The sequence below is a fragment of the Sciurus carolinensis genome, chromosome 2 (genome assembly GCF_902686445.1).
Source record: "Sciurus carolinensis chromosome 2, mSciCar1.2, whole genome shotgun sequence".
Taxonomy (NCBI): Eukaryota; Metazoa; Chordata; class Mammalia; order Rodentia; family Sciuridae; genus Sciurus; species Sciurus carolinensis.
In genome coordinates this window covers 83770343-83783360 of record NC_062214.1, presented here as the reverse complement: position 1 = coordinate 83783360, position 13018 = coordinate 83770343, and the positions used below count along the sequence as shown (strand labels likewise).

The 13018-nt window shown below is 33.2% G+C and overlaps 1 protein-coding gene across 1 annotated transcript in view; it reads right to left on the bottom strand.

Annotated features, from left to right (window-relative positions):
• Positions 1 to 13018, bottom strand: part of Myo9a (myosin IXA) — a 251023-nt gene that overhangs the window by 166712 nt on the left and 71293 nt on the right. The window contains exon 3 of the mRNA XM_047539276.1: positions 2472 to 2566. Coding sequence (XP_047395232.1) covers positions 2472 to 2566 — 95 coding nt within the window. The remainder of the gene's footprint in view (positions 1 to 2471; positions 2567 to 13018) is intronic.

The following is a 13018-nucleotide window of genomic DNA, read 5'->3' as shown; positions in this document are numbered from 1 at the left end:
TTGTGTGTGTATATTTACCAAAGTGGAATTCCTTTCCCAGAAATGCGATATGGTTCAATACCGGGGGGGAAATGACAATAATAACAAATCTCAGGATGAAGACATGTTAATCTCCATAAATGCCAAAAAGGCCTCCGATAAAATATAATACCCATTACTGACAAAAACACTGAAGAAAATTAAAATCGCCACTTAATCGGTTAACATAATTAAAGGTCCTAAAGCTAGTATTTTACTTATGGAGAAAAGGTAAAGACATTCATATAAAATACAGAAATAGTACTATTACAGTATTTGCCATGTTTTAGATATTAAATATCCCTCAAAGGTCCATATGTTAAAGGCTTGGCTGCCAGGCTGTGATGCCACTGGGAGATGGCAGAACCTTCAGAAGACAAAGCCTAGGGAAGGAAATTAGGGCACTACAAACATTAGGGCAACTGGGACTATGGGCCCTTTCTCTCCCTCTTCCTTGTTTCCAGCTTCCACAAGGTATCCAGCTTTGCTCCATCACACACACCCTTCCAGGATGTCCTGCTTTGCCATAGGCCCCAAAACAATAAAGTCAACCAACCATGATCTGAAACATCTGAAACAATGAACCAAAATTTCTCCTCCTTTAAGTATTTTGCCACACTGATGGAAAGATAACTAACACAGTATTAGAGGTAAATCAGATAAAACAGAAAATAATCATATATATAGGAACTAAAGAAAGTAAACTATCTCTACTTGCATATATAATTATATACCCAGAAGAGACTCAATAATAAACCAATGCAAACAACAAAATAATTCAGAAAGTTAATTAGATACAAAATTAATGTAAAAATCAATAGTCTTCATATACGCAAACAATATATAATTAGAAAATATAATGCAAGAGAAAAATCACACTTAAAACATTTTAATTACAATAAAATTGGGAATAAATACAACCAGATATACGAAAAATATTTTAAATCACTCCTAAATAGCACAAAGGTGTCAATTATCTCTAAATTAATATATGAATTTAAGATTAATCCAATGATATCAAGTCAAAGAGAGGTAGGGAAAAACCTTAAATACATGTGTGCAAGTAAATACATACTGGTAAGTTAAAGATCCTCATGTGAAAAATATATACTGTATGATTCCAAACACAAGACATTTTGAAAAAGCCAAAACTATGGAAACAGTAAAAAGATTAGTACTTGTCGAAGGTTACCAGGAAGAAAAGGTTAGATAAGCAGAGTACAAAGGATTTTTAGGATGGTGAAACTATTGCTTTACCCTGTAATGGTGAGTACATATCTTCCATACATTTGTCAAAAACCACAGAATGTATAACACAGTGAACTTTAAAGCAAATTATTAACTTTAGAGTTAATAAGAATATATCACAACATTAGCTCATCCATTTTAACAAATGAACCACTAATGTAAGATGTTTATACTAGGGGAAATTATGGGGTTATGGGACATAGTTTGAAGGGATATAAGGGGATTCTCTGTACTTTCCACTAATTTTTGCTATTGACCTAGAACTGCATTAAAAAAACAGAGTCCAGGGCTGGGGAGATAGCTCAGTTGGTAGAGTGCTTGCCTTGCAAGCACAAAGCCCTGGGTTCGATCCCCAGCACCGCAAAAAAAAACAGAGTCCATTAGTTTTTTTTTTTTTTTTTCAGTTGTAGATGAATACAATAACTTTATTTTGTTTATTTACTGATTTATTTTATGTTGTGCTGAGAATCGAACCCAGAGCCTCACACGTGCAAGGCAAGCACTCTACCACGGAGACACAACACCAGCCCAAGTCCATTAGTTTTTAAAGCTACAAAGAATGTTGCTGGCACAAAATACTATGTTCTTAAGACTATATAAAAATTATTACTATAACAAAATTCAATCTGTAGATTATAAGAAAAGTAATATGAACATGTATAAAAGTGTGGTTGTTTTAGGAAATACAGTAATTAAGGGGTAAAGTTATATAACCAACTTACCTGAAAACAATTCCAAAGAATACATGTATATACAACAGAGAAAAGTAAATGCAACAAATAATAATAGTAATAATTAATAATAATTGTAAGTTAAAGGTGCATAAATGTTAGATATTCTTACAACCAGAGTTTGAACTTTTCCAAAAGCAAAAAAAAAAAGGAAAAAGTTTTAGCCCAGCATGTTGCACACACCTATCATCACAGACACTTGGGAGGCTGAGGTAGGAGGACTTCAAGTTCAAGGCCAGTCTAGGCAAGTCAGTGAGAACTGGTCCTAAGGCAAAATTAAAAGGGCTGGGGATGTTATGGACAAAATGGATGCCTAACATATGTAAAGCTATTCAACCCTCAGTACTGGACACTCTCCCAAAAATACATGGGGTTTGTTTTTTTTTTTTCCTTAATGAAGACACCAATGTCACAATTCGCAGCTTATAAAGGAGTAATGACAAAAATAAAAACATTACCCAAAGCCATACTTACCCAAGTACAGTGCCTGTTTCCTGGTAATTTACTTGAATAAACTTGCCAAAACGACTTGAATTGTTGTTATGAGCTGTCTTTGCATTTCCAAAAGCCTGTCAAAATGAACCACTCTCATTAACTTCATTTCAAAACAATTTTTTAAAATACTCTTTTAGGTCAGCTCAAAGAGATAAAAGAGATAATTGAAAGGCAATTCATTTTATATGTTCCAATTAATATACATAGATCAGATAAATAAAAGAAAGCAATTAATAACTGAAACAAGACCAAGATTTTGTTTTATGCTATTCAATAAAATAAATCTTAATTTTAAAAACCTAATGCTCAGCCAGGCACAGTGGTACATGCCTGTAATCCCAGGGCTCAAGCCAGTCTCAGCAAAGCAAGGCACTTGAGACGCTGTCTCTAAATAATATACAAAATAGGGTTGGGGATGTGGCCCCGTGGTCGAGTGCCCCTGATTTCAATCCTCAGCATTTAAAACAAACAAAAAACAAAAAAACCTAAAGATCATTAAAGTATAAATTTCTTTTTCACATTTCAAAGTCAGCAAAATTATCTTAATGTATTATAATTTCTGAAAATTCTATTAAGATGAAATAGGTTAGTAAAAAATAATTTCATTAAAACAAACACAATTTTAGAAATGTATAAATGAAAGTTTCATTAAAATATTACTTTTATTATATCCATTTAAAACAAAGCTATAGTATTTATAACAAAAGAATAAAAATTATAAACTCCCTAAATGGTTACCCAAAGTACACTATGCAATGGAATAATGCTTAGTAATAAATATAAACTAATGATACAATCAGTTAGTAATATTATCCTAATCAGAAGAAACCAGACATAGAGTATATATTATATAATCCATCTATTTGAAATTCTAGAAAAGGCAAAACAATAGTAACAGGGAACAATGAATCAGAGCATATCTGGGAATGGGGGTTGAATTAGGAAATGTCTACAAAGGAGCCCAAGGAGTGATTAAGATACTCTAGAGCTTGATCGCATAACGTTGGTTACTTGAATGTAATATACTTATCAAAACCCATGGAACTATAAATTTTGAATGTATAGATTTTGCTAAGTTTTAGTTCAATAAAAATTATTAAAATTTAAATTTAAAAAAAAAGCTGGAGATACAGCTCAGTGGTAGAGTACCTGCCTAAGCATAAAGTAGCAAAGCCTGGGGTCCAATCTAAGCCCTAGAAGGGGACAAAAAAAAAAAAAAGGGCACTGCCTTAGAGTAATCGATTCACAATATATGTAGAAAAACAAAACTAGAAAAGACACATTTAAGAGATGATTCATTGCAGATTTTCTCCTACTCTAAAAATCTCATTAGAATGACCTACCCTGTAACTTCAAAAACCTAAAGTAGCCATTTACTGAACACCTACTAATTACAAAATCATGTATGAACTGTAACCACGTAGAGTACACACACATGGACACACACACACACACAGAAGCTGAGGAGGTAATAGTAACTGATTACTTAATAACTACATTTCTACTACATTCCCAGTGTGGTCAAGACCCAAAGAATCACAAGGTTGGTTCAATACAGAAATCAATAAACATAATTCATTGTATTAATAGACTTAAGGACAAGAATCGCATAATTATTTTCTGCATCAATAGATGCAGAAAAAGTATTTGACAAAATATAGCATTCATTCATATTCAAAACACTAGAAAAACTAGAGATGGTAGGAACATATCTCAACATTGTAAAAGCTATATATGTTAAACCCAAGGTCAACATCATTCTAAATGAAGAAAAACTAAAGCATTCCCTCTAAAAACTGCAAAAAGACAAGGATGCCCTCTTTCACCACTCCTATTCAACATAGTTCTTGAAACTCTGGCCAGAGTAATTAGGTAAAATAAAGAAATTAAAGGGATACAAATAGGAAAAGAAAAACTCAAACTACACATATTTGGTGATGACAAAATTTTATATTTAGAAGACCCAAAAAACTCCACTAGAAAATTTCTAGAACTCATAAACAAATTCATCAAAGTAGCAGAATATAAAATTAATACACATAAATTAATTGCATTCCTATACACCAATGATGAATCAGCTGAAAAAGGAGTTAGGAAAACTATCCTATTCACAACAACCTCAAAAAAAAAAAAAAAAAAAAAAAAAAAAAACTTGGAAGTCAATCTAACAAAAGAGGTGAAAGACCACTAAAATAAAAACTATAGAAAACTTAAGAAAGAAACTGAAGAAGACTTAAGACAATGGAAAGATTTCCCATGTTCTTGGATAGGCAGAATTAATACTGTCAAAATGGCCATATTACCAAAAGCACTATATATATTTAATATAATTTCTATTAAAATTCCAATGATGGTCTTCATAGAAACAGAAAAGGTAGTCATAAAATACATTTGGAAAAATAAGAGGCCCAAAATAGCTAAAGTAATCCTCAGCAAGAAAAGTGAAGCAGGAGGCATCACAATACCAGACCTTTAATTATACTACAGTTATAGTAACAAAACAGCATGATAATGGCACCAAAACAGACATGAAGACCAATGGAACAAAAGAGAAGACACAGATACAAATCCACACAAATACAGTTGTCTCATACTAGACAAAAGCACCATAAACATGCATTGGAGAAAAGATAACCTCTTCAACAAATGGTGCTTTGAAAACTGGAAATCCATATGTAGCAGAATGAAATTGAACCCATATCTCTCACCCTACACAAAACTCAACTCAAAGTGGATCAAGAACCCAGGCATTAGACCAGAGACCCTGTGCCTACTAGAAGAATATGCAGGCCCAACTCTCCATCAGGTCAATTTACAAACCAACTTCTTCAACCAAACTCCTAAAGCGCAGGAACTAAAAACAAGAATCAATAAATGCCATGGTATCAAATTAAAAAGCTTCTTCACAGCAAAGAAAATAATTAAATGAAGAGAGGTCCTACAGAATGGGAGAAAATCTTGGCCACCTGCACCTCAGATAGAGCATTAATCTCCAGGATATATAAAGAACTCAAAAAACTTAACACCAAAAAACCAAATAACCCAATCAATAAATGAGCAAAGGAACTGAACAGGTGCTTCACAGAAGAAGAAATACAAATGGTAAAGAAAAATATGAAAAAATGTTCAACATCTCTAGCAATTAGAGAAATGCAAATTAAAACTACAGTGAAATTCCATCTCACCCCAGTCAAAATGATAATTATCAAGAATACAAGTAACAATAAATGTTATAGGAGATATAGGGGAAAATATTCTCATACATGGCTGGTGGGACTGCAAATTGGTGCAACCACTGTGGAAAGCAGTACGAAGATTCTTCAGAAAACTGGGAATGGAACCACCATTGGACCCAGTTATCCCACTCCTTGGTATATACCCAAAGGACTTAAAATCAGCATACTACAGTAATGCAGCCACATCAATGTTTATAGCAGTTCAATTCACAATAGCTAAGCTATGGAACCAACCTAGGTGCCCTTCAACAGAAGAATGACTAAAGAAAATGTGGTATATATACATAATGGAATATTACTCAGTCATAAAGAATGAAATTATGGCATTTGCCAGTAAATGGATGGAACTCGAGACCATCATGCTAAGTGAAATAAGTCAGTCCCAAAAGACCAAAGGCCAAATGTTCTGATATGCAGATGCTAACACACAATAAGGAGGGGAGAGAAGAAAAAAAGTTCATTGAATTAGACAGAGGAGGATGACGGGAAGGGGGATGGGAATAGAAAAGACAGTAGAATGAATCAGACATAACTTTCCTATGCTCATATATGAATATACGACCAGTGCTCTACATCATGTTCAACCACAAAAATGGGATCAAATTAGAATGTTATACTCCATGTATGTATAATATGTTAAAATACACTCTACTGTCATATATTTCTTTTTTTTCTCTTTTTTCTTTTTTTTTTTTTTTTTTTTTGCAGTGCTGGGGATCAAACCTACTGTCATATATTTCTAAAAAGAACAAACAATAAAATTTAAAAAGCATCAGCAGTGATGTGAAGAGTTCAGGCTCTCAAACACCACCAAACCCTCTGTGTATACACAAAAAAGGTTGGCAGTGGTGAGCTTTGAATGACTAGAATGTTTTCTCTATTCTTCCCTTTCCTTTTCCACCAGAGAACATTTTTTCCAAGGAATTTAGGAAAAGAGCACAGAACCATAAAATGGTTTATCATCAAAGAAAAATTCACTTGTCAAATGCTGTGTATTTGGACAAAATTTAACCCATTTTATCCCATCATCCCAGATGGGGAACACATATAAAACTTAAATATAGTATATATTACATATAGTATATATTATTAAATTACATTTAAAAACAGTATATATTAATATAGTATACATATAATAGTAAAAGAAAATAACCACATTATAATAATATAGTAAATAAAATATATGAGCTCTAGATTGATTTCCAATGTATTACAAGGCACCTGTGTCAATTTTATTCAAATATTTGTGGAACTGGAAATTTGGGACTTAATGGAAAGAGAAAATGGAGTCTAGGAAACATCCAAACGTGGATGGACAATTTACCATTCATTCTTATTTCCACATATGCTGCTTTTCATCCTGCCAAATGCTACAAAATGCCATTACCACTGGGAAGCTTTCCCTGCTATGTAATTGCTCAATACAACTCTATCACTTAGTGAAGTCATCTAGTAACAGTCTAAGAAATAGCTTTAGAATAGACACTTCATCACAAGGTTGTTTAGATGGCAAATAACAATGAGAAAGCAGGTTCAACATCACTAGTTATTAGAAAATTCCAACTAAGACCACAACACACCCACTAAAACACCACTATACCCTTGTAAGGACAGCTTTAAAAAAAGAGAGAGAAGAAAGACATTGACAAGTGCTGCTGAGGATATAGAGCATAATAACATTCCTAGTGAGAAAGCAAAATGGTATAGCAACTCTGGAAAACTATATGACAATTTCTTACACATACACACACACACACACACACAAAGTTTAACATACTGTTACAAAACAACCCAGCAACTCCAATTGTGAGATCAGCAAAAATAGCTAAGTAAGGACCTCTGAAAATTCTTTCCTGAATCAAAGAAACAAGAATGCTGATAAAAACTGCAATTCTTTTTAAGAATTCTTTTTAAGAACTGCAGAAGTTAGCCAATGGCTTGTAACAATCCTGGGTGGGGGGAGCATGTCATCAAGAAAAATAGTTGAATGTTGGTTTAAAAAATACACGCATTGTGGTATTTTCACTTGAACTATTACTATCTCTCTCTCCCTAGCTGAATACTGAAAATAAAACCAACATCCTACAATAATAGTCGTTTTTTTTAAAAAACGCAATATTTGGAGCTTTCCCAAAGACTATTTCCCATAATTTGAACTGTCTGGCAATTCCCCAGAAAAACTCAAAGGGTTGTCTTTCTTTGACCTAAATCTGAGCTAATTCACTAAGAACAGCCTCTCCATACTCCCTATACCATGATGTGTGTCTGTCAAAAACAATCAAGAGGCAAGTAAAAGTTTTAAACACTCTAACTGCCTAAAAGTTATAACAGGATGGGACGGTGGGGAAAACAAGCTAACCGAACAGTTTAAAAGGAACAACTGGTAAGTGACAAGTGTGAAGTGGATTTTGAAAAGATCTGAAACATTCCTGGGCACACAGAAGGCCATGTACATGCACAAGACTCCACATACCCAAGATATGTACCTGTTCAGGAAAGACTTGAGACCCATGTTTGAACTTTAGGCTTTGTGTTAGCAAGAAGTAAAAAGGGAGATTGACAATTGCCTGACTGGGTGCTCAAGTATATCCCAATAAACACATGTAACTTCAAAGGAAGAATGTAAACTAATGCTTCTGGGCATTTAAAGAAACCCCTGTCTAATCAGGACTGACTACTATGACAACTGAGTAGAATTTTGATGGTCTTAAGTAATTTGATGGCTTCATGCAAAAAAAGAATACACAATTAGTTCAGAGAAGTCATGGAACAACCAAACAGTAACAAAAACAATATCACAATATCATGGGAAAATCTCATTTCCAGAAGTACCACATTATTTAAAACATATGGTTTTGATGAGTGAATTTTCCATATAGGCGATCATGATTTGAATAATAGTAAAGGGTTTTGTTTTGTATTTTTTATTTCCAATCTGCATGTCTTTTGTCTTTCTTCCTCACCTATTCCACTGGTTACCTCAGTATAATGTTGAACAGAAGTGATAAAAGGAACATCCGTATTTTCTTTTTATCTTAAAAGAAAGTGTTCAGTCTTTAACCATTAATTGTGATGACAGGTATGGGTTTTGTGTAGATCTTCTTTATCAAATTGAGGGTGGTCCTTTTCATTTCTAATTTGCTTGGAGTTTTTAATCAGGAATGGACGTTGGAATTGTCAAATGTTCTTTCTGGGTCTATGTGAGACATTCGTGTGTGTGTGTGTGTGTGTGTGTGTGTAAAGTTTGTCACTATGGTACATTCCACTGATGGACTTCAAAGGTTAAACCATCCTTACATTTCTGGGATAAAATTAGTTGGTTTAAGTGTACTATCTTAATCTATACTTAGATTCAGACTGCTAAAATTTTGTTCAGAATTTTTGCATTTGTTATCGTGAGGGGTATTGTTTTCTGTAAATTGCTCCCACCTCAGGATAAATTTCATGGATTCAGTTTGGAAATTTTCCCGTCTATTTCTGAAAGAGTTTGCATAGAATTTGTAAATTTTTTTTCTGCCTCAAGTGTTGGGAATGATTAATGCAGTCATCTGGACCCAGTGTCCTTTTTGTGGGAAGGTTTTAAATAAATTTTCAATTTTAAAAGTATTTTTAAAAGTCTCCATTTATTCTCCAGTAACGTTTGGTAATTTGCAGCTTTCAAGGAACTTGCTTAATATCAACTGTAACATTGCCTTAAAGTTTTACATAATATCCTTTATTATCTGAAGCACTACAGTTTGATTTCATTGACTTTTTTGTTTTCTGCTTCATTAACTGAGTGCTAGTCTTTATTATTTTTACTTTTCCTTACATCTAATTTGCTTTTGTTTTTTAATTTTAGTGTGGTATATAATCTAAATGATTTAAGATCAAACTTTCTTTTCACTAATATTAGCACAACATCATTTTTGTTTACTTTTATTTTTAAAGAACTATGTGCAGCAAACTTATGGTTTTATTTTTTTATGTAATACAACCATCTTTAGATTGCTACTGGGATTTTTATGTCATTTACATTTGATGACATGGTTACCTTTTAATCTATCTTCTTTTCTAATATTCCCATGTTCCTGGTTTCATATTTCTATTTCTGTCCTTTTAATTTTTTTCTAAGGTAAAAATCACAAAACATAAAATTAACGATTTAAAGTAGAGAATTCAGTGGCATTTAGTATGTTCACGATGTTGTGCACAACTATTACCTCTTTCTACTTACAAAACATTTTCATTCCAAAAGAAAACACCATAATTATTACATTGTCACTCTCCTTCTCTCCTTCCCTCAACTCCTGGAAACTAAATTTTCTTTCTGTTTCATAGGATTTACCTATCCTGGATATTTCATGTGAATGGAATCCTGCAACATGTAGTTGTGTGTCTGGTTTGTTTCACTTAGTGTAATGTTATCAAGGTTCACCCACAGAGTAGAATGTTTTAGTATTTTATATCATTTTATGTATTACTTTATATAAATAGACCACTGAGCGAGACCCTGTCTCAAAATAAAAAATAAAAGGGGCTGGGTTCATTTCTAAGTATCAAAAAATAAATTAAAAAAATACAAGTCTTCTACAGTTTTTTGGGGGTGGGAGGTTCCTAAATACAGAATCATGATAACAGCAAATAAGATAATCTGAATTATTTTCTTATTTGAATCTCTTTAATTTCTTCTCTTGCCTGATTGTTCTGGCTAGAGTTAAAAGGACTATGTTGAATAGGAGCAGGGAAGTAGACATCCATGTACTGTTTCTGTCATGGAGAAATGCTTTTAGTTTTTCTCTGTTCAGTATGCTAGTCTTGGGTTTGATGTAAATAGCCTTCACAATGTTGAAATAAGATACTTCTATCCCTAATTTCTCTAGTGCTTTAAAAATCAATAGGTGTTAATGGTACAAAATAGAAGACACAGAGACAAACCCACATAAATACAGTTATCTCACACTAGACAAAGATACCCAAAATACACATTGGAGGAAAGATAGCCTATTCAACAAATGGTGCTGGGAAAACTGGAAATCAATATGTAACAAAATGAAATTAAACTTCTCTCTCTCTCACCCTGAACAAAACTCAACTCAACATAGATCAAAGACTTAGGCACTAGAACAGAGACCCTGCATCTAATAGAAGAAAAAGCAGGCCCAAATCTTCATCATGGCAGGTCCTGACTTCTTTTACAAGACTCCTAAAGTTCAAGAAAATTAAGAATCAATAAATGGGATGGATTCAAACTAAAAAGCTTCTTCTCAGCAAAGGAAACAATAACATGAACAAAGAGCCCACAAAATGGGAAAAAAAATCTTTATCACATGCACCTCAGATACAGCACTAATCTCCAGGATATATAAAGAACTCAAAAAACTTAACACCAAAAAAACAAATAACCCAATCAATAAATGGGCTAAGGAACTGAACAGACACTTCACAGGAGAAGAAATACAATAGATCAACAAACATATGAAAAAATGTTCATCTCTTGCAATTAGAGAAATGCAAATCAAAACTACTATAAGATTTCATCTCACTCCAGTCAGAATGGCAATTATCAAGAATATAAGCAATAATAAGTGTTGGTAAGGATGTAGGGAAAAAGGTACACTCATACATTGTTGGTGGAACTGCAGATTAGTGCAACAACTTTGGAAAGCAGTATGGAGATTCCTCAGAAATTAGAATGGGAACCACCTTTTACCCAGTTATCCCACTCCCTGGCCAAGAGTCAAAGAACTTAAAATCAGCATATTTCAGTGACACAGCCACCTCAATGTTTACAGCAGCTCAATTCACAATAGCTACACTATGGAACAAACCTAGATGCCCTTCAACAGATAAATTGATAAAGAAAATGTGGTACATATATACAATGAACTACTACTCAGCCTTAAAGAAGAAAGAAATTACAGCATTTGCAGGTAAATGGATGAAACTAGAGAACATTACACTATGTGAAATAAGCCAATCCCAAAAAACTAAAGTTTTTCTCTGATAAGTAGAAAAATGAAGGAACTTTGGATTATGCTGAGGGGAGGGACGGAGCAGTGGGGATTGGAAGGACAGTAGAATGAGACAGCTATTACTACCCTATACACATGTATAAAAAAATTTTTTTAAATAATTTTTTTAAAAAACATACATTTTTCAATTTTTTTTTAAATGAATGAGTCTTGGACTTTAACAAATGCTTTTTCTGTATCTATTGAAATAATCATGTAACTCTAGTCCTTAATTCTATTTATGTGGTGAATTACATTTACCGATTCACATATGTTCAAACAACCTTGCATCCCTAGGATAAAAACCATTTGATCATGGTGCACTATCTACTTAATAGATATCTGGTATGTATATTTCTGAATGCAGTTTGTCAATATTTTATTAAGATTTTTGCAACTATGTTCATCAGGGATATGGGTATGAAGTTTTATTTCCTCGATGTGTCTTTGTTTGGTTTTGATATGAGGGTAACACTGGCTTCATAGAATGAATTTGGCAGTGTTTCCTCCTTTTCTATTTCATGAGATAATTTGAAGAGAATTAACATAATCTTCCTTAAAGGTCTGAAGAACTCAGCTGAGAATCCATCTGGTCCTGGGCTTTTTTCTGTTACTGTAAAGTTTTTAATAGCTGCTTCAATTTCATTGCTTGATATTAGTCTGTTTGTTTTTGTTGTTTTCCATATTCTCATGGTTCATACATAGGTCATTTGTCTCTAGGAATTTGTGAATATCTTCTAGATTTTCTAGCTTATTGTAGCATAGAGTTTTAAAATACTAATGATGCTTAGATTTCATAAGTGGTTGTGGTAATATTTCCCTATTCGTTTCCAATTTTGTTGATTGGGTCTTTGCTTTCTTTTGATTAGTTTGGTTGAGGGTTTATCAATCTTCTTTATCTTTTCAAAGAACAAATTGTTTCATTGATCCTTTGTATTTTTTTAATTCTCAATTTCATGAATTTTGACTCTAATATTATTTCCTGTCTTACTGATTTTGTAGTTTGTTGTTCTTTTTCTACAGCCTTGAAATGTAACATCAGATTATTTATCTGGTATATACATATATATTTTTTTTTCTTTTGGTACTGGGGATTGAATTCAGGGGCCCTTGCCCACTGAGCCACATCCCCCAGCCCTATTTTGTATTTTATTTAGAGGCAGGGTCTCACCAAGTTGCTTAACACCACGCCACTACTGAAGCTCGCTTTGAACTCATGATCCTACTGTCAGCCTCCCGAGCCACTGGGATTTTAGGCGTAATATAGAAACTCAGTGCTACAAACTTCCTCTTAGAA